General features: G+C 55.5%; 1 protein-coding gene across 1 annotated transcript; it reads right to left on the reverse strand.

The window, feature by feature from the left end:
• Positions 1-945: 945 nt before the first annotated feature.
• On the reverse strand, positions 946-11,028 carry MYL10 (myosin light chain 10). The gene is made up of 8 exons (XM_028525575.2): positions 11,009-11,028; positions 8,590-8,631; positions 8,245-8,337; positions 7,636-7,711; positions 6,621-6,725; positions 3,961-4,039; positions 1,488-1,536; positions 946-1,185 (listed from the first exon to the last, which is right to left on the reverse strand). Exons 1-8 carry the CDS (start codon positions 11,009-11,011, stop codon positions 1,087-1,089), a joined length of 546 nt encoding a protein of 181 aa, XP_028381376.2. The 5' UTR covers positions 11,012-11,028; the 3' UTR covers positions 946-1,086.
• Positions 11,029-27,846: the final 16,818 nt, after the last annotated feature.

Genomic DNA, 27,846 nt, shown 5'->3' on the forward strand with positions numbered 1-27,846 from the left:
TAAGATGGAACTGCTGGTGCAGGATATGCGTGTATTTTAACTTAAGAGCTACTGCCAGTGAGTATTCCAAAGGGGTTGGCCCACTTTACACTCCTGCTCCCAAAATCAAAGAGTTCTGTTTGTTCTGCATCATCATCAACACTTGGTGTTGTCAAGCGTTTTACTTTTAGCCATAGTGGGTATGCACCTGATGGAAGTTTTCATTTGCATTTTTCTTATGGGAAATGAGGTTGGACATATTTTCAGGTCTTCATTGGCCATTTGGATGTCCTTTTTTTGTCATCTACTTTGTTTGTTAATTTGTTTTGGTGATCTTTCCAGTATCAATGTGTAGGATTTTTAAAAAGTATATTTGGAATATGAGATCTTTGTCAAAACTTATCACTGCCAATATCTTCTCCAGCCCAGTGCCTTGCCTTTTCGTGTTCTTCATGTTGTCTTTTGCTGAGCAGGAGTTTTAAATTTTGACGAAGTCCATTTCACGCACTTTTATTCTGTGGTTGGTGCTGTGTGTGTCCTGTTTAAGAGCTCTTGGCCTTCTCCTTAAACATGCCCTAAATCGACCCCTCCTTTCCACCTCCTTCGCCTCTGCCAAGCTCCTAGCTTCCAGGCCTCTCCTGGACTTGCTTCCCTCCGCGTCCCCACCCCAATCCCTGTCCTCCTCACTGCATGACCTTCCTGCCCAGGACAGCACTGGCTCATCGCTGCGTCCCCGGGACTGGCAATGGTTCTGGCATGTACTAGGTGCTCAATAAAAGCTTCATAAATGAAGGCAGTATCCTGTGGCCCAGCTGGGGATCATTAAAACTGTCAATTAGTTCTAAACACTAGCTCATCAGGAACATTTGAGCAAAGCCAGGGAAGTAAAAAGTTTTGGAAAAACCAACAACACAGGAATGTTTAGCTTTCTCCCCAGCAGGAGTATTAATCACAAAAACTCAGAGCTTGTTAGCATTATTTATTCTCGCTTTGCACCCCACCCCCAAAGCAAGGGGACCCTTTCCTTAAACGTGTTGGTCACAGGAGCCCCCCACTGGCTGCCCCGTGTTTGCTGCCTCTGACTGTGGGGAGGTCTGTGATCCCCTTCTAGTCTTTCTCTTCTCCATGCGTGATGACGTAGCATAGGTTCCTGTAGTCCAGGTTGCCACACACGTCTGGTGGGAAAGCTGCAAACATCTGCTTGATCTGGGGAAGGAGCAGGGAGTCAGCCTGGACCAGGACCTAACACCAGGGGTCACCCAGGGGTGTCAGAGCACAGATGGCGATGTGGTGGTAGAGGGCACAGAGGCCAGGTTCCCACAGCCACACCCACCCCCACCCTTCTGCTCTCATCCAAGGAATCCAGGGAGGCATCATCTCAGCACCTAAAGAAGAGTGGTCTGCGGTGTGGGGCGTGGGGGCAGGGTGACTCCTGAGAAGGGCAGGGCTGTGCCTCCCAGAAAGACTCTTAGCAGTGCAGAGCGGTACCCTAAAAAACCAGAGCTTACCTCCTCCTCGCTGAACCGGTCTGCCTGGGTCATGAGCTTCTCTTTGATGCTGCTCAAGGGAGAGAAATGGTCATGTTCAGGGGAAGGGCCACCCTGTGAGGGGACATGCGGATCCCAGGGTGAGGAGGACAGGTAGCCTGGGGGAGGAGTCCTGGCCCAGGAGGACACCAGTGATGGCCAGGAAGGGGATGGGGCTGGCCCTGCAGCCCCCAGATAACTATGTGGGCTCAGGCGGACACTTCAGCTCAGGTCCAGTTTCTTCCTTTGTAACATGGACTCCCCTCCCAGCATCAAGTGGGAACCAACTATAATGACCTTGGGACTCCAACATGACCTTGGGGGCCACTCTGATGTCCCATCGTGCACTAATAACCAACCTCAGGGTTACCGAGGGCAACCTCTTTGCCTTTGTTCTGCTGCTCTCCCTGTGCTACTGTCTGCGACAGTTGCTGACATCTGCATGGCGCTCTATGGCGTGCAAGGGGCTTACGCTCAGCCCAGGGGCAGGAAGGCCCATCCAGGTACCTGTCCTCCCGGGCCTGCGCAGGTACCATTTGCTCCTCGTGGCCCTGGGAAATGAGTGCCATAAACTCCCTTTACAGAGAGGGAAACTGAGGTTCTGGGTGGGGGTGATCTGTGGTGGCAGTGTGGGGCCCGTCCCCCCAGGCAGTCCAGAGCAGCTGCACACAGGAGCCAGAGCAGCCTGGGTCTGCAGGAGTGGCCAGAGATGAGGCATGGAAGGTGAGTCTGAGGCTGTGGGGACAGACTGATGCTTTAGGAGCTGGGGAGGAGGACGCCCAGAGGGCTCTGGAGCAGCAGAGGGCAGGGGCGGGCTCAGAGGGCTGCCCAGGCGCTGAGCACCCAGTGCCCTGCGGTGCCAGCCACGGCAGGCCCCACGAAGGACCGACACACATTTTCCATTATTTATGTTACTACAGGACAGTCACAGTTTCCAACTCTCCAAGCTGGGGACTTTTCACAGACTCTGTTTCAACCAGAGCCTCCTCTGTGGCCTGACTGGCGAGCAGCCACATCTTCCATGTCCCCTATCCCTGGGCGGTGTCTTTGGCTCCCAAATTGGGTCCCCAATGTGTTCTTCCCAGCCCTGGCCTCGTGCTGCTGGGAGTGAAGGTGCATGGCGGCAGAGGGGCTGGTCCAGGCCATGCCGGGGGCCACCCCAGGGTCTCCCCCAGGTCTCCGAGATGGGGGCGGGAACCGTGTGCTCTCAGGGAGTGGAAGGAGCGGGCTGCAGCCTGGAGGAGTCCTCATCACCCACCCCCTGGAGAGAGTGACTCACAGCTTTGGGGAGTAAAGGACGGTGAAAACGTCTGAGAGACAAAACAGACCCTCCCCACTTGCCCCTGCCCCCTGCCCTCTCCCAGCCCTCCTCCATTAAGGAATGATTCTAATAGGCAGCAAAACTAGTCTCAAAGCCAAGGCCTGAGCATCATAGTAATTGGTCAAAAAGCCTGTGCCTGGAGAGGAAATCTTGCCGACCCAGGATCACCCACGGGCCCAGCGAGGCCTCGGAGGCTCTGAAGGGATGGCCCAGGGACAGGTCAGAGATCAGTTCAGCATCCCAGCCCCTGGACAGGTGGCCACGCCCTGCCTGCCCCTGCCCGCCACCCTTAGCTCTCGGCACCGAGCTCTCGCTGGGCTGAGGCTCGCAGGCGCAGCAGGTGCCAGTGCCCCCACCTCTGTAATGGCGGCCCAGCGGCCCACTGGATGGCTGCCCACAGCCACCTCACCCTCTGTGTCTTCCCAGCTGGGCTGTTCCCTTCCCACGTGCCCACTCCCTCCTGGATGCACTCAGGCCCTGGCTAACCTCTGGCCTGTTCTTCCCCGTGGAACCCTGGATCCCATTGTCTTTGGCCTCTGGTGTTTCACTTACCCATCCACTCCCCTCTATCTGAGTGATGGTGGCTGCGACCCTCCCCTCTTCTCCTCCTTGCTGGCCTCCATCTTGCCCCTGCCTAACTCCTTCCCAGGCCCTCCTGCACCCCCAGGGCAGACCCAGGGTCCAGGGCCTGGTGAGTGAGCTGCCCCCTACAGGCCCCGCCTGCCCCTCTGTGCTCAGTCTCCCACACTCACACCCTCCAGCCCACACCCTCCAGCCACAGCCCACTCCTCCTCGCACATGCCAAGCCCTGGCACTTCACTCGCTGTATTCCTGCGTCTGGAATACTCCCTGCCTCAGCCCAGCCACCTTTAGTCATCCTTCAAGGCCCACCTCCACCCCCCTGCCCCTGCCCCTGGGAAGCCCTCCCGGGAGACCTCCTACTCCCTGCACACTTCTGCACAGAAGTGGGGCGCTGAGGCCCAGAGAGGGGGAGGGACACCGAGAGATGGCTGAGCCGGGCTGAGTTCTGGGCAGAGGAGACTGGGCTGCTGCCCGCCCAGACCCCACACCAACTCCTTCATACCCGAGGCTTCAGAGAAAGGAAAAACGAAAATGGAGGATAGCGGGACTTACAAATCAGCCTTGATGACACCTTTCCCTTCAGTGTCGAACACCTTGAAGGCATGGAGGATGGTCTCCTCTGGGTCCGTGCCTAGACGCAGTGCACACAGGCAGAGAGAGCACCAAGGTGAAGAGAACGGGCAGGGGCTGGAGAAGAGGTGTCGGGGGGTCTGGGGGCAGATCCCGTGGCCCCTACAGAGGGCAACAGCTTGGGGTTTCTTCCCCAACTTCCACCCCACAGTGCAGGCCAAGCCCACTTGAAGCAAGAGAAGAGAGGTTTTGAGGAAAGGAGGAGCAGCAGTGGTAGCCACGGCCACTGCATGCGGCTGTGCACGCCTGCCCAGCTGTGCCCGGAGACCCGATGAGGCACTTGCTACGTGCCTAACCTCCGGCTGACTGGCCCAGTTTCACAGGCAAAGAAGATGAGGCTCAGAGAGGTTGAACGGCTTGTCCGAGTTCTCGAGGCTGACGCTGCCGTGTGATTAGCGAGGTGGGAGGGTGACTCTGGCGCTTTCTCCTTACCCAAGATGTGACGAGAGGGTGTGGGGAGAGAGGGAGACGTGCACTCGGGGGCCGAAAGCCGGGACTCGGACGGTGGCATTAGAGGGGCTGCAAGGTTGTCTTGGCCAGAGGGAGGGCGGTGGGCCAGCAGGCTGGGGGGCGGGGGCCGTGGGGAGCAGCAGGTGTGGTTTTATTGCTTCCATAGCATGGGCTTCAGGAGGAGAAGTCTTCAGAAGAAATAGCTGTATTCCCACAGCGAGACTGAAGGTCCAGCCCCCTGGCTGTGCAGGTGGGGAGCTCAGGCCCAGGAAAGAAGCCTCACAGACCATGCAGATGACAGCAAGTGGCCAGGTGACCCGTATGTGGTGCCCTTTCACCTCTGTCACACTGCCCGCCCACTCACTGTGGACCAGGGATGTCCCTGCCTTCTTTAAGGCTAAGCTGTGTCACTGTGAAATGGAGAAAAGGGCGGTGTTTGCTGCCCGCTTCCCGGAATCAGTTATGATGATGCATCGTTAATGGTGAGGATCTGGACGAATACTGTTCCACCGCGGCCTCACGCACACCTGAGCACTCTGTGCCACGCTCCACCCTGCAGCTTCGCTGTTTTATCCCCTGGAACCCCCAGAGCGCCTCACGTGGTAGGTGCTAATGTCCCCAGTTTGTCAAAAAGGAAACTGAGGCTCAAAGGGGCATTAGGTCCCCACTAATAAGGGGAGGAAGAGTTTGAAGCCAGCTCTTTGGATGTCCAGTGCACCCTGCTTGTTCCGCCACTCTGGGCTCCAGCCCATCAGACTGGTGAGGGCCAGCTGAGTCTCCCCCATCAGACTGGGTCAGGGCCAGCTGCGTCCCCCCATCAGACTGGGTCAGGGCCAGCTATGTCTCCTTCATCAGACTGGGTGAGGGCCAGCTGTGTCTTCCCCATCAGACTGGGTCAGGGCCAGCTGCGTCCCCCCATCAGACTGGGAACTCATCCAGGACAGGATGGTGTCTGGGTCATTAGGCATCTCTGAGCTGGTCCAGAGTGACCACGCCTGGCACCATGCTGACCCTGCAGCCACTCCGCTCTGCAGACTTTGAACCTCATCAAAAGGGGACAGAGTGGCTACATCCCCCCATCACTGGCAGGAACCTCATGACGATGTGTCCTCGTGCTGGTCAGGGGGCGGAGATAGTGCCTGCCCAGCCGGCCCCAGCCCCTGTTACCCCCACTGGTGGAGCAGCAGACCCAGCCCAGTTCATGAGAGAGGACATCACTGTTTGTCTGAGCCACCAAGTGCGTGGGCACTTGTTACAGCAGCCTCAGGGAACTGCACTATGCTCACTTTACAGACAAGAAATGAGGTGCAAAGAGCAGAGAAGCCTTGCCCAAGGTAACCTGGGGGTCAGTGAGGGGCTAGGTACTGAATCCAGAGCCGGCAGAGGAAGGGAAAGCATCAGGCAGGGGCACCCTGAGGGTGGGGTGGCTACAAGGACCACCTCCCAGGGCAGCTGCAGTGCAACCTGGCCCTTCCCTCTGACCATGGCGCCCTCGAGCCCAGGGGACATCATTAAGGGGCAGGGAGCAGCTCCCACAGCCTGGAGAGAAAGGGACAGAAATGCCCTGAGTCCCACACCACCCTGCCCCCAGGCCTGGCGCTGCATCTTAGGAGGTGCAATGGTTAGAACCGGGAGTCGGGGTTAGGTTCCATCCCTGCCACTTTGGTGCTGGGACACCTGGGGCCGTCGTGGGGTCCTCCCTGAGCCCAAGTCTTCTGACTTGTGAATGAGGCCCCTCCATCCTTTCCCTAGGGCAGGAACTGTGATTGGTCACAGCAGCTTCCACCCCCACCCCCACACCCTCTCCTCCCCTCCTGTGGCAGTGGGCAGTGAGGCTGAGCAGGCACCATGAGCGGGGGATGGGGGGGCGGGGGGGGGGCTGAGGCAGAGTCCTGATGGGGGCAGAGCTTTCACACAGACTGTCCCGCTGGGCCCCTCACCGCCCTGCAAGCAGGGGTCACTACAGTTACCACCTCTCTGTGATGCAGGGGTGGAGACTGGGGCAGGGCTGTGAAGGTGGGTGCTCCTGCAGCTGGGGTGGGCGTCAGTGGGAGGCATGTGCACACACAGGGCCCAGCCCACCCACACCCACTCCCCCCTCCCTCCCCTGGGCCACCTGGGGCCTCACTCACCCTTCAGCTTCTCCCCAAACATGGTCAGGAAAACTGTGAAGTTGATGGGCCCAGGAGCCTCCTTCACCATGGCCTCCAGCTCCTCATTCTTCACATTGATGCGGCCTGGGGATGGGGACCCGGGGGAGCACAGTGAGGGTCAGAGGGCACACTGCCTGCAGGCAGCCATGAGAACACAGCGCAGGACCACAGAGCCTCCTGTAGAGTCTCCTGGCTCTCCCATCCACTGGCCCCTGACTGGACTTTAAGGCCCCGCCCACCTGCTGGGGGACGGAGGATAGGGAGCACACTCAGCCAGTCAGCGTGGGGCTGCCTGCGCTGCTCCTCACCGCTCCTGCCACCACCTCAGCCTCCCTAAAAGGAAGAGCAAGTTAGTTGTTTGTCATTCCCCTGTTACAGGTGAGGAAATGGAGGCTCAAAGAAACTGAAGCCGAGGTGCATAGGGGCTGGAAAACCTGGGCCTCAGGCTCATTTGTCACCAGGGGGGCAACTGGTTGCCAGGAGGTTGGGACTCTGGGATTCCTCATGGGTCCAGGGGACAACCAGATCTCCTGGACCTCAAAGCTCAGCCCAGACAGGACTTGGTTCTGTCCCCTCCCCCCAACCTCAGCCCCTCCCCCCCCCCAGGCCCTGAGGCCCCCCGAGGACTCTCCCTGGGCTGTAGACAGGGCAAGCTCCTCCCCCGGCAGCCGAGGCGTGGAACCCGTGAGACCTGTGCACATCTCCAGCCTCTCCCCTGAGGAAGCTCCCCAGCCTGCCACCCCTGACATTCGCACAGGCCATCCGTGCACCTGAATGCCCTCCCCGTGAGAGGGCACCTTCCCTGGCAAGGTCTCCTCTGACAAGTGGGAAACCTTCTAGGCCTTCTCGGTAGCAGCCATGCCCTCCCTGCACCCCCAAATGACACACAAGCCCCTCACAGCCACTGCTGCCCTGGCCCGCCCCCAGCCACCCACGATTCCTGGACAGCCTGCTCTGCCCCGAGCCCCTGCCTCTCCAGCTGCTGGTCACCCACCCAGGGCAGCAAAGGTGTCCCTCAGGTCCTCCTTGTCTATGAAGCCGTCCCGGTTCTGGTCCATGATGGTGAAGGCCTGGCAGAGACACGGGCACTGAAAAGCCACCCTCCCACTCACCCAAGCCCAGCTTCCCTCCCTGGAAATCACCCCTCCCCCCCCAAGAGTCCGTCCTCCTGCACACTGCTGCCCAGTCACCCTCAGTGCAGGCCCCTCAGGCTATCAGGCTGCCCAGCTCCGCAGGACACCAGCATGGCAGTGACAACCAACCAGCGCTGAGCTCCTACTGTGTGCCAGGACACTGCTGGGGCTTCGTGCCTGTCCCTCCTTTCATGTTCACAACAACCCCCCTTTACAGAGGGCGAAACAGGCTCAGAGCGAGGAAGGGCTTCCCCGAGGTCACACAGCAAGCAGAGGCTCAGACAGAAAGGGGTCAGGACTGCACGGGGACAGCAGTCACATTGCAGGTTCTGGGGCACACTGTGGCCACTGAGAATAGTGACATCACCACCCCTCAGGGACCCAGGGCTGAGCCCACGCCTTGCTGCTCCCCCAGTGCATTCTAGCCGGTATGTGAATCCCCCCGGGGGCCGTCAGGAGCAGTGACCAACCTCTTTAAACTCCTGGATCTGGGACTGATCAAACATGGAGAAGACATTGGAGCTGGCTCCGCCTTCTGTTCTTTTCCGGGCTCTTCTCGGTGCCTGTGAGGTACCAGGTGAGGCCTTGCCAAAGCCTCTTCCTTGGGAGGCCAGCCATTCGCAGCCTCCCAACCCTCATGCCTCACCTCCCAGGGACGTTGTCCCGAATGGCACACCCACCACCCTCCAGCGGGGAGCAGACAGGCAGACAAAGCTCCTAGTAAAAGCCTTGCAGACAAGCAGGGTGGCTCCCCAGCCCACAGCCAGAAGCCCACAGGAGCACCCACCCCGCAGGCCAGCCAGCTGCTTCCTGACCTGGGCCCCTGGGCTCCGGAAGGCGGGTGGTCTGCTCCCAGGCTGTGAGGCAGAGAGGGGCATCTTTTCCAGCAGCAGACCTCAGATAGGGCCCGCCTCCTCGCCTGCCACCACCCCAGGTGCTCTCCGCACAACATCTGGGCTCTTCAGCCCTGCAAGGTCTGTCCTTTGTCTGTTTCCCAGAACTTCAAACCGCAGCCTCCTGGGTCCCTCATTCTGTCCCAAATGTGCTTTGAGTTTCTTCTCACCCAACATTTGCTTCTGCCATTCTCGCTACCCGGAATACCTTCCTGGCCTTCCATCTGGCAGAATTCTTATCCTCCAGGCTCAACTTCTCTGCCACCTCCTCCGAGAAGCCTTCCCTGACCTCCAAGCTAATTTAGACCCCCCCCCCAGATGCTTCCCTCCCCACCAGTCCAGCTCAGCCACACCCCATCACATGACCACACTGTCCTGCCATGTGTCTGTGCCTGCTCATCTCTGAGGCCCCCGTCCCGCCCTGACTCGGAGTGAGGATCACTTTGGAAATAGGGCCCCAAAGCTCAGGGGCGAACTCCCCAGCAGGTAGAGCAGGCGACCACACACATGGGACAATTCCAGCGTTTCTCTCAGGATGTCACGGTGTCTGGGAATCCTCTACTGAGCATTCACTGAAAGCTCTCAGTCCTCAAGACCCCCTGAGGAGGAGGCCTTGCCCTCAGCATCTATCACTAGGGCCCCCCTAATCAAAGGGTCCTCGGACTGGCTCAGAGAGTTGAAACAGAGACGGCTTCCTGCTCCCATCCCCCACCCCCAGCTCCGGCCTCCGTCCCAGCCTGCACCGCCCTCCTGCCCAGATCTGTCTGCCCATCCCCAGAGCACGTGCCCCCCACCCTGGTGCTTGTGTGGTCTCCCTTCCCCCAGCTCCCTCCTGTCCTACCACCCAACTTCCCCCACCCCGGCACTCGCCCCCACTTCCCTCCGGCGCCTGGGCTCACTTCAGGAGCAGCAGCACGGCTGACTTATAATTAGCTTTTACTGGGTGCTTTGTCTCCACTAATCCTTTGAAAGGGGGGCTGGCAGGGCAGCCAGGACGTTATGATGCTGTAAAACCTCTGTAATATTTATAAATCCCTTCAGACATCATAAAGAAAAGAACCTCCCTGCAGAGTTCATCTCACATAATTACATATACATTTCCCTCTGATTAATAAAAACGATCACTTCCGTCTGTGGGGTATTCTGCCCTTTCTCTCCTCAGACCTGCCCTCGGCCTTGGCGTCACCCACCCCGGCCCACCCCAGCCTTCCGCGGCCCTCTGTGATGCCTTGCCCTATTGTGTGCCGGGCCCTGTCCTGTCCCAGAACCCCAGAAGGAGGACCATGCGGGGAAACTGGCCTCCCAACCCGGTCCCTTGGCAACCCGGCTGTCTTGGGAATTCTGGTTTATAATGTGCCCCTAAAAAATAAAAATCCCCTGAAAAGAACACCTCAGGGCAGAAGGGGCTAGCCCACACCTGAGAGCTAACCCTGCCGTTGCTGCTCACAGCCTCTGTGATGTTCAGAAAAAGCAGTTAGAGGCTCTACGCCTCGGTTTCCCCGTGTGTGCTGATCTCAAGGCATCAGGACATGTATTAGGTACCTGCTGACCTCCGGCCAGGCCCCCTGCCTAGGCCCAGGCACCCAGAGCTGAACCAGGCCCCATCCTTGTCCCCAGGGAGCCCACATTCCAGCTGGGAGACAGACCGTCAGTTGAGGGTGATGGAGGGACGGGCACTGAGAATGCAGAGAAGCCCCTCTGCCCCTGGGCACTCGGGGCAGGCCTCCCAGAGGAGGTGGCTTCTGAGATGGAGTCTGACAGCTGAGTTGGAGTTTCTCAGGCCAGAGGGCCTGACGGGCGTGTGTGAGACGGGCCTGCAAGAACAGAGCCCTTGCGAGCACAGGGGCAGGGAGGACAGCAGGGCAGGCCCCATGGGGGCTGAAGGGCCTCTGGGCAAGGCCAGCAGGACCCGGGCTGTCCTGGAATCCCGCCCCAACCCTCATAGGGGTCACGTCCTCTCAACAGGAGCAGAGCCCCACACCTGGCTTGAAAAGTCTAATACTGACCCACCCTGCCTTTCTCCCCCTTCCTCTTCCTTATCCTCCCCTTCACCTCAGCAGCACCCCCCCCCCAATCCAGGAAAGCAGACCCAAATCAGGACCCACATGGACAGACTGGCCCCCCATCAAGGGCAGCCCCGGATGGGCCAGGTGCAGGCATGACATCAAGGGTGAAGAAAAGGTCAGGACCAGGGACATCAGGTCAAGGGCAAGGATGTCAATGAGAGGAGCAAGGTCAAGGTCAGGGTGAGTTCAGGCAATGAGGTGAAGGTCAGAATCACAAATGAAGTCAAGGTCACAGGATGAGGTCAGGGTCAGGAGGCAGGGCAGCCCTAGCCTACCATGGTCTGGAGTGCTCCCTCGCGCTGCAGCAGGGCTGGGGCAGCCCAGGGATGGCTCTTTAAATACTCTTCCAAGTCCGGACAACAGTTTGGAAAGTGACAAAGGACAGGATGGAGTGTTCCCTGCCAGACACCTGTCTGGGGCCATTCAGAGTGGGTGGGGTTGTCAGATCCAGACAGAGTCCAAGCCACGAAGGTCTCCACCAGCACTGGGCCAACTGGATCTTTGTAGCCCTGGGCCCAGAGCCCAGGAAGGGGCTCTTGGGTGAAGATACACAGTAAGATACACAACTGGAGAGACCTGGCCTTGGACCGCGGCAGGGCAGCAGAACTCTCAAGGCAGGGCCACCCACACCAGCTGGGGGAATCTGTAGCTGCAGTGTGGCCCAGCCCCTCAAGCTGCGTGACTCTGGGTAGGACTCCATCCTCCAGGAGGCTCAGTCCTCTCATATGAAAAGTGTGTAGCGCGTGACAACCCCTGGTCAGCTCTTGAAGAGGGTTTCTGCGTCAGCCTGGCCCTATGCTATGCACCACCATTACCCACCCCAGCCTGGGCCCTCCTCAGGGAGTGGAAAAGCAGAGACAAAAGAAAAATGGGGGTGATTCTGATAAGGGAGAATGGAAAACTCAGATCTCCATCCCACTCTGGCCCCACGCACACATCTGGACAGGCCCCATCCTCTGTAGGCTTGGCCAAGCCCAAGAGTTCTCTAGGACATGCGCCGAGCTGAGCCTGCGTCTGCGTCTGCCCCCATGCATCCACTTCAGCCCGGCTGCCCCATCTGTCCAACCAAGTCAGCCCCCGATCCGTCTGATCGGCTGCCAGGGCCGGCAGTTCGGGGCTCAAGCAGTGAGCTCACTCATCCCCAGGCACAGGATGGCTTAAGTGTCCCTGGAGCTGGCCACAGGCCTCCATGCCCGGGGAAGGCTGACCTCCTGCCGTGGGGGCAGACTCGTAATGACGACGATCAGGAGAAGAGTAGCAAACACTTCTTAAACCCAGAAAGTCAGGCTGTGTTCTAAAACATCTTCACACTCCATCCTTACCTCACTGCCCAGGTGAGGAAACTGAGGCAGGCACAGGTGAGTTGGTTGACCAAGGGCCCTCTTCCTAGTGGTTCCAGAAAGAAGTTTTGGAATGTTCTGCCTGTGCCTGTGCTGCCCTGCCAGAGCCACCCCAGACTGGCTGACTGTGACCAACACCTCTGACCTCCCCGAGGCTGGTGATGGAACCCTCCCCGCTGAGCTGGAGCCAGGCCTTGCCATGCTGACCTCCCTCAGGGACCAACTGACCACAGCAGACCAGGGTGAAGGGCAACGGACTCCAGGGCAGGAGCCTGGATTCCAGCCCCAGCCCCTCCTCAACCCACTTCCGGAGACTGTGTGAGCCAGGCAGGGGACTGCCCCTTCTGGGCCTATGCGGCGGGACAGGTGGCCACTGTCTGCACCAGCCCTGGAGAGAGCAGCCTTTCCCTGCCCTGTCGGTGAGCTTGGCCCGGGTTCTCCTGGCTCTGGCCTTGCTGCGCAGGAGAGATGATGCCATCTGAGGCCATACCTCCTGCTTCCTGCTGACCGGAGGCCTCCTCACACAAAAACAGGATGCCCCTAAGCTCCTGCCTCTGGGCATCACAGCCCAGGACCACGGAGGGGCTCCTGAGGGCCAGGACAGCCCCGAGCCAGCCAGCCTGCGGAAGGCGGGAGGGAGAGAAGTCCAGAGGGAGTCACCATGAGGTGCGACTAAGTCACGGCGGCAGAGTTCACAAGCGCTTGGCCAATTAGTCCTGACAGCTCCCTGCCCCAGCCTCCTTCTCCTTCATATCAGGAAAGAGCAGGAAGAGCTGGTCAGAAATCTCCTGGAGCTCATGGAATCCCCGGAGAGAGAGGGCTGGGAAACGTTTGTCCCTAGAGCACAGGGGGCAGGGGTGTGTGGAACTCACAAAACAACCCTGAGAAAGGGAAGCTCTGGGCGCTGCCCTCGCAGTGGGACCTTGACTCTGAACACACAGACCCTCAGCTTCCACATCTGAGAAACAGTGCCAGCCACCCAGCACCCTGGCCCAGTGCCACGGGAAGGAGGTGGGCACTGAAGTCACTGGCCGGGATTTGGAGGGCAGAGCCCCCGCGTGGATGGGGCCCTTGAGGAAACCTCACTGCCGCAGTCCCTGTCAGCTGTGCGGGTCTGCGGTGAGCCTCTAGCCATCGCTGGGTCACACTGTTCAGCTCAACTGACTTCTGCACTGAAGTGACTATTCTGACAGCCAATTCTTGGGGTCAGAGAGACCCCTGAGGGGTCTCCATTCCCAGCCAGGGGCTACTGGGAGCAAGTAGCCTCGGAACTGGAATTCCAGGTTGGCTCCAGTCAGTCAGAGGTGCACTTAGCACCCTGTGAAGAGCACCCCACTTTTCAGACAGAGGGTAACCCAAGGTCCCAGGTGTGACCAAGCCTATCAGTGAACTTGAAAGAGGCCAAGTATCTTAAGATGTAGCCACCTGCCTGCCAGGTAATTCCTGTCATCCAGACTATTTGAGAAAAAGCTGAGGCAGTCACCCCTCACCTGTCACCCCTCCCTCCTAATCTCTTGCCACTAACTCATGCTCAGCAGCCTGTCCCCTGCCCTCTCAGGCCCACAGCCCTTGGTCCCTGCCCCAGGCAGTTACCACCTTGACCTCCACTGTTCACACATGCTTCCCTCAATCTTCTTCCTCAAAGCCTTTGCCCACACCGCATGCTCCCTCCTCTCCCCTCACCCACCGGAATCACTCCCTCTTTCTGACCTCCACCCTACAGAGTTAAGAATGACCTGCGTGTTCTTGGCCTCGGGCCTCACCACCATTGCTCCACCGAGAGGCCTCCAACCACCTGGCTTCTAGGAGCACAGAGGGGAATCCATCGGCCCTCTGAGTCCAGCCCTGCTAGACCCTGAGAGTCCTTTGCAGCCTCCGCGTCAGGTGGCCCATGTTTGCATACCACCTTTGATGGAGAGATCACTATTTTCCAAGCAAAGGCAACGTAAATTGGCAAAATGCTCACTGACTACTGTAGCCTTACACTGGGTATTCTGGGGGATGAAAAACTCATCCTTGACAGTCCCTGAATTTGGACCATTTAGTAACCCAGTCAGACAGTGTATGCTCTTACTCATTCATTCATCAAATATTTCTTGAGGACTTATTGAGTGCCGGGCACTGCAGACACAGCAGTGAGCAAAATGGGTGTGTTTCTGAGTGAGGGACCCAGACCAAAAGAGCTACCACTCATTTACAGGGGGCATTATGGGGTAGGGTTGAAAAAACTAGACCTTTAAGGACGAGGAGGACATAACAGGAGCTCTCGTTGCTCTGGGGAAGGAGTGTGTGAATGTGTGAAATATCCCAGGGCGCTCACGGAGCTGCGCAGTGACATAGGTGCATGGTGTGAAGGCCCAGGGTCGGGCGCAGAGGCGCGCACAGGGGACAAGGCTGCTTGGCAGTGGCATCCACACCACTGAACGGTGATGCCAAAGGCCTAAGCAGGACCCAGCAAAGAGTTCTCAGACCCGGCTTAGGGGCTCCTCTTTTCCTGCTTTAGGGTGACTCTTGGCCCGCTGAGCAGACGAACCCTCCTCCAGCCGTGAAACCCACAGCTATTTTTACAGCAGGATGCTGCGGCCACAGGCCCCTTGAACAGGGTGCCTCTCCTGTGCTTCTGCAGAACGAGCGCCTTCGCCAGTGCTCTTGGCCACAGCTTATAAAACAGGCAGGATGCATTCCGGGAGACATTCTTCCTAGCTTTAAAGGCTTCCTTGTCTTTTCTAAGTGGCTCCAAATTAGAGGAAGGCTCCAGACAGGGGCGGGCCCGAGGAGGAGGGGACCGGGGGAGTTTGGGAAAAGACAGACCTCCTCCTAATTGTCCTCAAAATCTCAGTTGTCCCATCTGGTAATTAGAGAGTTGACGGACAGGAAAGGCAATTTCCTTTGGGATAAGAAGGAGAAAAAGGCTAATTGGCTGTAAGTCCGAGCTCTGCCTGAAATATTAACTGCAGGGCGTGGGCTGCTCTGGCCTGACCCACTTGGGAGTGGGGGATGCCTCGACCACGAGAAAGGGGTGCTCTACCAACAGCTCACGTTGGGTGTCCCTGGGCTCAATGCCAAATTTACTGGTCCGGATCCTGAGTGGAGGAGGTCGGCCTTAGGGAGCATTCACCTCCCTGGTGATAGGGCCCTGCCTCTCGGGGCTCATCTGGGGAGTCCCTCGGCAGGAGGGGACCTTCCACTTAGCCCAATCTCTTGTTGAGGAAGCAATGGGTCGGTAGGAGACGGTGTAAAGCAGGTGTCAGAACCCAGACCTCCTAAGCCCTGGCCTGACTCCCTTCTCCTGACCACTAGGGAAGACCTTCTCCATGTGATCCCATTGCCTTCCTCAGACCCGCGTGACTGCAGAGGCAGGCAGGGTATCTGGTGACGAGGCCACAGCCAGGAGGGTCGAGGGGTCCAGGGGTGGAAGTGGGGGCTCTCAGTGCCGTGTCACCTCGCAGGTGACCTGACAGGTGGCCACCCTCTCCACAGCGGGGAAGGCCTGAGTTGGAAAGGGGCCAGAGCTGGGACCAAGGTCAGGCCTCTTCTTCCTCCTGAGAACAACCTCAGTGGTAGGCCCAGCCTTCACCCTCTGCCAGCCTCTCTCCTCAGCCCGGAGCCTCTGTGTCTCAGCGTCTCCATCTGCTTTGCCCAGGCCCTGAATGCTGCCTCCTCTCACTTCACACTTCTCGACAGCTGGGGAAACTGAGGCGCAGAATGGTTAAGGGGTTTCGGGACAACAGTCTCACCACCTTCCAGCTGGCTCCAGCCCCTGATCTCTCTGTCACATCAGACCCCTGCCTTCCGTGAGCGGGGCAACAAGAGAGAAACAAGGGGCTCAGGTCCATGCATCCTTCCGAGCCCCACGGGGCATTTCTGTGGGCACTCAGGGCAGAAGAGACTCCTGGCTGGGAGGAGTCTCAGAGCCAGCCTAGAGGAGAGAAGGGACAATTGGCGCTATGTGGATGGTGGGACCAGACCCCCTGGTTCACATCCTTTTCTTTCTCCCAAGAGACAGGCAGCCCCTATCCCATGGAAAGCTGAGGAAACTAAGGCCTGTGTTGAGGAAGGGCTGGTTCAAGGTCACTGTAAGACTTATACCCACACTCACAAGGAAACCTGAGCCAAGCTGGTGTAGTAGGGGTTCCAGATGGGCCCCCGCTGAGATGTGGGCGTCCTGCAGCAGACAGGGGTCAGGCAGTATTGGATGTGGGGCCCTCCAAGGGGCCTGGAAGTCACCACGCAGGCCCCGTTTGCTGAGCTAATGTGTGCTTTCGGCTGCTGGGAGCCTGCTCACACCCTCTTCTGTGAGCAAGGCCATCGGCAACAGGGCAGACTATAATTATGTCAAGCCACACCCTGTTGCCCTGGCTTAGCAATTAGCCAGGTTGCCCAGCATCCAGCAACTTCCACTCCAGCCTGGCTTAGGGTGGGGTCAATGAGAAGCTAGGCCTGGGGGTGGATCACTTTTAAAACCCTTCACATATCCTCCCCACCTCCACCAGAAATGAACTTGCAGACAGGGCTCCCTTCCCTAACTCATCACCCCAGCAGGACCTCAACCACCCTCCAAGGAAGATCGCTGAGCCAGGACACCCCCACCCACCCAAGCCGACACCCACAGAGAGGGGACAATGCAGGGCAGAGCCCTCTCTGAATGGCTTCCCTCCCAGTGCCCACGTGCGTAGGCTGGTCTGTAGGGGGACCGGCAGTGCACGCACAGTCTGCTTTCAAGACTCTGGGGACTGTGGAAAGGCTAGAGTGTGAATTTGGAATCAGAGAGGCCTGGGTTCGAGTGCTTCTGTGCCTGCCTGCACTGCGACCTCGTTCACATCACTTAGCTTCCCCAGGGTCTCCGTCTCTTCACCTGGAACGTGGAGCTGGTCGTATTCCCTTCACAAGTTTCTTATGAGGATTGGAATGCTGTGCCTGAAACACAATTGATGTGTATAAATTATGGCTCCAAACCCTGTCACGTCATTGGCAGAGGACATGGCCGTGGGTGACAACCCCCGCCCCACCCCTCAGTTTCAAGACCACATTATGTGGGCCCATGGAGACCAGGCTTGGGCCCAGCCTGTGTGGGGGCCATGACGTCACTGCACTCCCAGAAGGTGACTTCCCAGGGACACTCACCCCAGAACAGGCCGGCATCCCAGGCCCAAGCACAGGACCCTGTCATCAGCAGACATGCCTCATTGACATGTGTAGACCGTGTTTGCATTTGATTCCTTCCACGAACACGCTCACCCACTCAGGCCAGGTCCACACCCCCCTCTGTTCAAGAATCGGATCGGCTGTGGACTTGTTGAGCTGTGTGGAACCTGCTCACTGATCCCGCTGGGAAAACCAAGGAAGCGGCAGCCTCTTAGACTGAATGGAGTGCAGGTGTATCAGGGAGATCGCTGGGCTGGGAAGTGCAGGTCAGGGTGCACGCACGTGTGCAGTACAATGCTCGCCTCTCGCAGTGGGGAGTTCATAGATCACGTAGACCTGAGAAGCCAACTGGTAGCAATGCAGGCATGCTTTAGTGCCATGAATGGAAGACTGAAAAAATCAGCTAAAACCAAGAACAGTTGCCTCTGACTCAGGGGAGAGAAACAGGGCAGGCGGAGGGATGGGCCTTGCTTAACTGCATAATGACGCAACTCTTACTACAGACTCCAACTGATGTACGTGCTTAAGTTAACTTACTAAAACATGAAGTATTTACTATTGAGTTGACCTCATCTACCTTTTCTTGGAGGTCACTGAGGGGAATGGGGAGAGGGGAGCAGGGCTGCCTTTGGCCTGCTGCAGCCTCAGTGTGGGGAGACCTGCAGGCCTGGCCTCCCTCAGGTCTGATGCTCACATGCATGAGCACTGTGGGCTGGGCCCTTGGCCCGCCTGGACCACAGGGGATGTTCTTGTGGGCAGGGGCCACTCCCAGGCCCTCTAAACCCTCCACACCATGAGCTCCCAGGAGGAAACCCTGCCTCACTCCTCACTCTCTCACACATCAGTTCACAGTTTGTGGTAGCCCTCTGTAGCAGGAAAGTGGGCACCCCGAATAAATTCCCCCAGAAAACCCTGCCCTTACTTCACCTCCCCCACTACTCGGCCTGCCTGGGGTGAAGCCTCAGGGGATCAGAGCTCCCCAGCTCCCCAGAGGGGGCCTCCAGTCCAGCAAGAAGCCAGGTTCCTTATGACTTATTCTTTCCCCCTCTCTCCCTGCCACTTTCAAGGGATGAGAGGTGTTTTGTTTGTAAAGCGCTGTAATGTGAGGAGAAATGGCTGCGGAGGAGGCTGAGGGGTTTGTCAGAGCCTTGTTTCCGCCAGGCTCCCACCCCTTATCGTTTTCCTCTCTCCTATCTTTGCTTGATCCCCGGATTCCCCTCCTGGCCTCTGTCTGGCCAGTTTCTCTTGATCTAGAATCCCCGGTGTCCAGTGATTCTGACTGTTGCCTCTGCAGCAGGAGACCAGGGATCCTTGGACACGAAGTGTCCCAAAGTGACCTTCGTGTTTCAGTCTTTAATCCCACAGCCGCGGGGCTGGTCGCTGAGGCAGGGCCCCTATGCACAGCTCCAGGGGGTGCCACTCACACGTACTGTGAGGACCTGGAACCTGTCCTACCGGGGAAGTGATGGCCCCCGCAATTGAGCGGGACACGACCTGCGTGGCTGTGCCCAGCAGCACTTCTCCAAGGCACAGAGTCTCAGCTCCTTCCCTCGACCAAACAACACATGTCCTTCTTCCATCAAACTGTAATCCCAGGAGGGTGGCTTTCTCTGTGAATCAGGGGAAGGATTCTTCTCTCCCCCGCCCTCTTCTGAGTGGGTGCTATCCCCGAGTTCCAAGTATAATTCTAGGTCTACTTTGGAAGAAAACCAAACACACTGAAGGAGAGATTTCAGGAACTTGGGAGGCAGTGAGGTTGCAGACCCACGTTCTCCAGGTCCAGCAAGGGCCTTTCGTCAGCAGATGACCCGGCAGGATTTCTTGAACCTCAAGTTTACAGAATAAGATTGATCATGAACTTTAGTTAATGGGACACCTTCATCATTGCTCATGCTTGGCCTTTTCCATTTCTTCATTTAATTGATTGGTTGACTGATATAATGAACACTGATGAACCCCCATCCAACCCAATAACTACAATATTACCAATAACTTACATTCTATCCACCTGTTCTCTGCCAAGCTGGTAACAATCATCCTGAATTTTGTGTTCAGCATAATCTTGCTTATTTATTTTGTTACATATTAATGTATTCTTAAATAACATATTGTTTAGCTTTGTTTATTTTTAAACTTTAATATAAGGGGACAACAAGAGACCTCTGAGTCTTGCCTTTTTCACTTGCTTTTTTCCCCTACTAAGTATGGGAAGTTGGCCCCAAGCTTTCACACCCCCCAAATCAGCACCCTCACCACGGCCTTATCATAGGTAGAATATTTCCCTGTCCCAAGACTTTGAGCTTGGCCATGTTGTGTCATAAGGCCTAAAAGTTCAAATACTGACTTGACATCTTTCGGCAGAAGAGTGCTGGCTAATCCACAGAACCTTAGTGGAGGCAGGGCCGCCAGCCAAGCTGAGTCTGTATCAGCCAAGATCAACCAAGCCCCAGCCAGGCTGCAGATCCATGAGAAGGAATGATTGTTGCTTTCAGCATTGGAAACTTGGGGTGATTTCTTATGCTGTGTTACTGTGGCAATAGCTAATCATTACATCAAAATCCATCGGTATTGCTACAGAAAGCTCTATGTGGTTTATAATCAATCATGTGACTACAGCAGCGTTAACGCGTCCAGTGACCTACTGACAGGTGACATTTTGCCATCAGGAACAGTGCCACCCTGGACGTCCTTGCAGATGTCTCCCGGGACATGTGGGCAAGCGTTTCCCTTGGGAGTCTAGCCGAAAGTAGAAGTGCATGTAATTAACTTTACAAGATAACGTCAAAATGTTTTTTAAGTGGCTGTATCAATTTTCACTCTCACCAGCTGTGTATGATACCCTGTTGAGCCCCTCCTCTTCAACATCTGCCATCAGACTCGTAAATTCTTGTAAATTCAAGTGTTCTAATTGGTGTCATCTAATGTACGGGTGGAATTGTGTTACCCCGAAAAAAGAAAAAAAGGGATGCTGGAGTCCTAACTGCCAAGTTCTCAGGTTTTGACCCTCTGTGCAGAAAGGGTCTTACAGAGGTAAAATCAAATTAAAATGAGGCTATTAGGATGGGCTGTGATCTGATATGCCTGGTATCCTTATGAAATGGGGGAATTTGGCAGAGGCCTGCATGCAGGGAAGACACTGTGAAGACACAGGGGTCAAATATATGGTGACAGAAGGACACTTGACTTTGGCTGGTAAACACACAAGGCGATATACAGATGATGTATCATGAAACTGTATATTTGAAACCTATATAATTGGTTAACCATTGTCACCCCAGTAAATTTAATTTAAAAAGAGACAGGAAGAATTCCATCTACAAGCCAAGGATCACCAGAGGCTACCAGGAGCTAAGCGAGAAGCCTATAATAGATTCTTCTTCACAGCCTTCAGACAGAACAAACCCTGCCCATACCTTGACCTTGGACTTCCAGTCTAGGAACTGAATTGTGAGACAATACATTTCTGTTGTTGAAGCCTCCCAGGTGCCTTCTCCTGTTTAAAAGCCCTCTCCCAGAATCCCATGTGCTCTGGAAGCCAGTGGGAGTGCCCAGCTTTGCAACCAAAGAGGGCTAATGTCGGTCATGTTTGCCTTTACCCCTCTCCCGGCCACCATGGGGGCAGAGTCTAAACTCTGTACGAGCTCCTTTCTGCTGAGTTATGAGCTGTCAGGCCGCCTGAGGCAACCTCCCTGCTCTGTGACCCCTCCCTTCACAGGGAGGGCAAGCTGCTCTTGATCTTCAACTCTGCCTGGGGGTTTTCCCTGCGCCCTGCCTTCTCCAGCCATTTGGCCTCACCACTCTGTTACACAAGGACAAATCGGGTAGTTGAGGTTTATACACCATCTTGAGCTAAGGAGAAGTGGGTAGTGGTTTAGGACTTCAAAGAGAAGGAAGGCAATTCACATAGAGACTGAAAAGCAAATGTTTGGTAAATAAATGTTTGCTGGGCACCACAGAGGCGACAGGACACAGTGGGCTTTGATCTCGGGGTGCGGCCTGGCCCCCCACACCACACCTCATTCTTACCCTTTGTAGCTACCTCTGGCGATAGCTATATTCCAGGAACAGGCCCTTTATCTAAATTTTTTTAGAAATCAAGAGGAAAGCAGAAGGTAACTAGATAAACTAGTCAACCTAAATTAATGCCAAAGAGATAAATTTCAGGGTGACCAAGTTTGCTCCTCTCCCTAAACCACACCGACAACTGGGTGGTAACTGTTCTATTACAGGGATACGATAAATTACGTCCCATTCACACAATAAAATACTATGCAGCAGTCAAAAATCATATTTCAGGTGAATATTATGATGTAAAAAGATGTTTGCATAACAAGCTAAAATAACAAGTGACAAAACATTATGCATGATTCTATTTTTGTATGTGTCAGGTGAACTGAAACCTCCCCCATGCTTCATTAGACCCGGGTTTAGAGTGAAAATCAAACAATTTCAGCTCGGTCCTTCTCCGCAAGGAAGAGAACCCTTCACTGCTACAGCAGGTTCCATTGTGATCAAGTCAGGCTCCCGCTGGGAGATTTACGGTTATGAACCGAGCAAGGCCAAGGCCATACTGACAAGGGAAGTATAGTCACCTTGATTTGAAATTGGCCTGTGTTCTTCTGAGAAATCATGACAACAGCGCCCACTTTGGTGAGGTGTGTGTAGTTCTTGTCCTTTCGAGGTGGACCCATAGCTCTCTCTGGAGGGGTTTGACCAGGGCCTGGGAGCCCCTCTGCAACCCCAGCACCCCAGAATGGGGTGGGCTTGGGGGTGGGGGCAAGCTGGGAGGCTGAGGATTTCTCTATTGGATGGATAAGCTTAGGAGCAGCCATCTATTCGAAGGGAAAGCTTGGTGATTCACACTGAAGCTCCATTTTATAACAAATGCCCCAAGTTTCTTTTTGTTTTGTTCTGCCTATTTCAGGTAGCTGGGGTGGGGGAGGCACCGCATATTCTCAGATGAAGGGGGAGCCGAAGACCTGCTAAGGCCATCCCTTGTGCCACTTCTGGTCTAGAGCCAAAGGGACGGGGGATTTCTTCCTCCAGAGGGGAGAAGAGGGACATCCCAGACTGGGAGGCAGGCCCAGGATGTGATGGGACAGATGGACTGAAGCAGGACTACATGGAGGAAAGGAGGATAGGAAGAGAGAGGACGGGAGCAGGGCCCTGTCCCCAGGGAGAAGTTCTCCCTCCTCCACACTGTTCTGCCTACCAGGGTCCTGGACCTTGGTGTCGGGCGGTGTGTGCATGTGCAGTGGGAGGAGTGCGGGGGGTGGGGGGGCAGGAAGGATGGCCTCTGACCTGCATGTCCACATCTCACCGTCTGCTCACCTAGGGGACTACAATAGTTAATTTTATCTGTTCACTTGGTTAGAGCACAGGTGCCCAGATATTTGGTGAAACTATTCTGGATGTTTCTGTGAATATGTGTTTTGGATGAGATCAACATTTAAATCGGTATACTTTAAGTGAAGCAGACTGCCCTGCATAACGCAGGTGGGCCTCATCCAATCAGCTGCAGGCCTTAATAGAACAAACACCGACCTCCCCAAGCAAGAAAGGCCATTCCAGCAAATGGCCTTTGGAGTTGGACTGCGGCTCTTCCCTGGGTCTCCAGCTGCTGGCCTGCAGACTTTGAACTTGGACCTCCACAAACACATAAACCAATTCATTAAAACAAACACCATTTTTTCTCGCCCTCCCTCCCTCCCTTTCTCCTCCTGCCCCCCTTACCCTGACCAATACAGGGACTGAAAGATGAGCCGGGCATTTCTTGTAGGAGGAAGAGTGGCAGGAATCAGGTGAGCCTGGCTGTCTTGAGGCAGAGGGGCAATCAGATTTCCATGCCGCCTAGGAAGGATTGCAAGGTATAGAGTTTCCATTGCTTCCACAAGCAGCCATGGGAAGAAACATTGAACCCAGCACCTAGTCGTTGCTCAGTAAATATGGTCAGATGAGCGGCGAGTGAATGAAGGTTGCAGCAGGACCCCCAGCCCTGGGGGAAGAACAAGGAGTAAATGCTCCAAAGATAAAGATAAGAAAAGGGGTGGTACAGGGTGGAGGGGAATAAAGGGGAGGGAAAAAATGAGATAACTATAGTAGCATAATCAATAAAATATACTTAAAAAAGATAAGAAAAGGTCTTTCCCCCTCTCCCTGCCCCACCTCAGAGGCCTGCTCAGCGCAGGGCAATTGGGGTTTGCAGTGAAGCCTCCCAGGGTCATGCTCCTGCTCCCAGCAGGCCGTGGGCACAGAGGCGCAGCAGACGCCCGCGCTGACCTCGGAGTACTCTCACTGTGGGGAGCCTGCAAGGCACCCCAATGAACCAGGGGCATGTTTGAAGTCTCGGCACCTTCTAAGGATTCAGTTTCATAAGCCGGGTATTGCAGGCACCTTGATGAAAGGCAATAAAGACATGAGATAATTACCAATTAAAACCATTTTCTTAGAAACAGGAAGGTCCATTTGCCAAGAGTAAACAGTGGGGGCAGGCCCTGCCTGGATGCAGGACCCAACGGCTGGGAAAGTCATTCTGGGTGGGCTCACAAGCCAGTGTGAGTCAGAGCAAGGGGTCAAGTGGGGCCAGGGCTCCCCCACTCAACCTCAAGGATGAGAAGGCAGCAGAGGTACAGCAACAGGGCCCTCGGGTGGCAGGAGGGGCCCTATCCCTGCTGCCCTGCACCCTGCCTGGCAATGATGAAGGGACCACCGGACAATCACAGAAGACGGGGCCACTCTGTACAACTCAGGAACTCACTGACATCCTCTGTAGGAAATAATGTACATGAAGAGACAAACAAGGGGAGACTGGTCCTATGGTTCCCTCTTCACTAATTTTACGAATATCTATCAAGCACCTCCTGTGTAACTGGGTGCTCGGTGTGTGGACCAGAGATAAGCATGCCTGCTCTCTCAGAGCTGACCTCCTAGCAGCCATGCCTCGCTGGTGCTTATGATGGACCAGACACTGTGTCCAGGGCTTTGCCTGCCCAGCCCATTTTTCTTTCACTCCAACCCTAGAAAGTGGTCTGTTAGGGTCCCATTTATAGAGGAGGCTAAGTGACTTCCTGAGGTCACCCAACTCGTGAGAAGCTCAAGGCTCTGAACTAGTAACCTCTGCACCAGTGCTGCCTGGCTCAGGCTCTGTGGCATCTGCCCTGCCTACAGCTTGGAGGTCGGCTCATGAGGCCCTCAGAGGCCTCTCCAGGGCCCATCCCTTGATGGGGAACCTCATCTTGCAGACTCCCAGCCTCCAGGTGTGCCCCGAGACCAGCCCCCAGCCCATGCCTCTCTCTTGGAAACCCTTCAGAGCCAGATCAGGGAGTCAGGCTCTCTCTCCACACACCCATGCTGACCGCATCTCCATCACTGAGAACTATCTATTCAACCTTCCAAGCCAGCACGCTGAGACCAGCTCCAATGCCCGCTCCCCACTCTCCACATTTCACCAGCACCGAGAGTAGAGGCTCCACATCCCAATGGAACCTGGAGCAGGGCCCAGCAGCCAACCCAAGCTTACCACCTGTCCTGGTTACCTGGTTACCACTAGCCGATGATTAATTCCTTCTCTCCTGCTCAGTGGGAAAATTCCCAGTAAACTATAAAGTCCTTAATAACAGAATAAGTCTTATAACACTCAGATCAAATGTACAGGCATAGCCTTGTCTCCCAAAGTCATGTGGCACCTGGAAATGATTGTTTTCAATATGTCACAAAAGAAGTGACCTACTGTGGTCTGGGATCCACTATGTGCCAGCTGCCATGCTGAGTGGATCTCAGATCTGGCTAACCCTGGGTGGCTCCAATCTCCCCCTTCTTACAGATGAGGAACTTGACCCTCAAGGAATGTAAGCCAGAGGTGAGGGACCTCTACATCAGGGATTAATCTTTCCCTGATGCCTCCTGAATTTGTTTTCTATTGCTGCATAAACCAGAACCATAGACTTAGTGACTTAAGACAACACAAACATTTGTGGTCTGACAGTTTTCGTGGGACAGGAGTCTGGGCACAGACGGCTGGGTCACCTGCTCAGAGTCTCATGGTCAAGCCGCTGGCCGGGCCGGGCCACGTGGACCACGCTGGCTCAGGTGGAGGCTTGGCTGGAGGGGCTGCAGAATCCATTCCATGTCTGTGTGACTGTGTGGTCAAGGGCGTTTTGCTGGCTGTGCACTGGAGGCTGCCTCAGACCCCAGAGGCCCCTGCAGTTTCCTGCCAAGTGGCCTTTTCCAATATAGCTATTTACCTTGTCAAGCCAGCAATGAGGGTCTTTCTCCAGTCTGCTAAGAAGGAGTCTTCTATAATGTAGCTTAATCATGGAGTGACATTCTGTCCCCTTTGCCAAAATTTTTGGGTCAGAAGCAAGTCACGGGTCCCACCACATTCAGGGAGAAGGGATTACACAAAGGCATGAACTGACAGGAGGCAGGGGTCATGGGGGTCACCTGGGGATCTGCACCCCACATGCCCTAGGAAGGACGAGGGGCACTTCTGAGCCAAGTGTGTTTGTCATAGGCCAGGCTTCCAGAAGTGCGCGTGCACACTTCCCAAGCATCCTGCTGCTGGAAGTGTCACCTCTAAGGCCTGATGACAAACTCTCACCTTCCTGGATTCTCATTTCAGGAGCTTCCTCTGAGTCAGGGGCCAAGCTTCAGGCTGAATTCTGCTGCCCCAGTGAGAGCTAGAAGGACCTCTGCGGCCCTCTGGTCCACCACCTGGTCTTATGGTTGACTAAGGCCTGAGGAGGAAGGGACTTGCCATGAGCAACCATGAGACTCGGAGCAGGCAACTCAGCCAGCTGTGCCAGACTCCTGTGCTGTAGAAACTGTCAGATATTGCGTGTGCTGTCCAAAGTCACTAAACCTATGGTTCTGTTTTATGCAGCAATAGAAAATGAATTCAGGAGGCATCAGAGAAAGAACTGATCCCCAGCATAGCTGGGGTCATGAAGATGGGCTGGGGCAGGCCCTGGGCACACCTGACTCTCCAGTTCCCACCTGTCCCCTCTTCTCTCCTGGCCACCTCCATGGTCCCTTCATTGCCTCCAGCTCTAACACAACCAGATGCAACCGGGTCTCAGACCCTCCTCTCGCCTCCAGCCTTCCCACCCTGTGACCTCATCAGGGTCTCTCAGTACCAGCCATTCACCAGAATGAATGGCCGTGTCCTGCTCAGACTTCAGGGGATGGCGCTCACAGCCTGCTTTTCATGGGGATGTTTTGCCTCCCTCAGAGTCTCTATTATTCAGCTCGGGCTGCCCAAACCAAGTACCACTGACTGGCAGCTTAAACATCAGGAATTTATTTCTCCTAGTTCTGGAGGCTGGAAGTCTGAGATCAAGGTGTGAGGGTTCGGTTGGTTTCTGCTGAGGCCTCGCTCCTGGGCTTGCAGATGCTGCCTCCTCGCCGTGCCCTCACATGGCCTTTCCTCTGCACTCACATCCCTGGTGTCTCTTCCTCTTCATATAAGGACACAGTCCTGTTGGGTCAAGGCCCCATCCTAATATCCTCATTTGACCTTAATCACCTCTTTAAAGGCTCCATCTCCAAACACAGTTACAGTGGGATCCAAGACCTCAACACACACATTTAGGGGAGACACAATTAATTCCCCAGCCTGCCATAAAGCCCTCTCAAGGGAGGACACATCACCCCTCTCCCACAACCAGCCACTTCAGGTGGGGGGCTTGGAGACTTCTGCATCACCCTCTCCCTCACTCCTGCATCCAATCCCAGCCGCACCTCTAGCGCCTGTGCGCCATCCCAGGGCTCCTGCCCAGGTCCACTGAGCGTCCAGACACCCCACGGCCCCCACCATCTCCAGGAACCCTGCTCTGCAGCCACTCCTGGAAACCCAAAACACCTTTCTGGTCGTTCTTCCCCAATGCACCTCTACCGCTCCTAGACACACAGGCGCCTTGCTCTCTAAGCCCTGCCCATCTTCCAGCACCTAAACACTCCCCCAGCAAGCTGTGACTTTAGTGGCCTACAGTGATATAATCACTGAGGGTCTGCTCTGTGTCAGGACTTGCACATAGTATCACTAAAAACAAACAGGGTATCGGTTACTTTTCCCATTTTGCAGAAGAGGCAACCAAGGCTTAGAGAAGGTAAGTAATTTGTCCAAGTTCGAACACTGCATAAATAAAAGTTCCAGTATGTTGACTGGAATGAATGAACGAATGAACGAACAAACAAATGGGAACAGATGGGTCTCCTTGGCTGAAAAGTTCCAAATAATTTATGTGGCAATTCTGCCCTGATAGGTGGGGGGTATCATCCCCTACTCCTTAAGTGTGGGTTGCACACAGTGACTTCTTTCCAAAGAAGACAGAGTAACTTTACAGTAGAGAAACTTGACAAACCCTCCATCAGCCAGGTGACCAAGGTCAACATCAACAGCAGTAATTTACATTGATTGCACGGGCCCTTGATAGGACGTGATGAGAAGGGCCCTTTCCCTCTGTGGTCTTCTTCCCCAAGCTCGTAACTAATCAGGAGAAAATCTTCAGACAAACTCCAGTTGTGAGGCAGCCTCTGATATACTTGACCCATAGTCCTCAACACTGTCAAGGTCACCAAAACAAGGAAAATCTGAAAATCTACAGCCAAGAGTAGCCTGAGGAGACAGA

Source organism: Phyllostomus discolor, chromosome 3 (genome assembly GCF_004126475.2).
Source record: "Phyllostomus discolor isolate MPI-MPIP mPhyDis1 chromosome 3, mPhyDis1.pri.v3, whole genome shotgun sequence".
Classification (NCBI taxonomy): domain Eukaryota; kingdom Metazoa; phylum Chordata; class Mammalia; order Chiroptera; family Phyllostomidae; genus Phyllostomus; species Phyllostomus discolor.

Coding starts and splice junctions, on each gene's coding strand:
- MYL10 (XM_028525575.2), bottom strand. Junction 1,537..3,960: donor GGTGTCATCAAGGCTGATTT/GTAAGTCCCGCT, acceptor TCCCTTGAGCAG/CATCAAAGAGAAGCTCATGA. Junction 1,186..1,487: donor ACCGGTTCAGCGAGGAGGAG/GTAAGCTCTGGT, acceptor CTCCTTCCCCAG/ATCAAGCAGATGTTTGCAGC.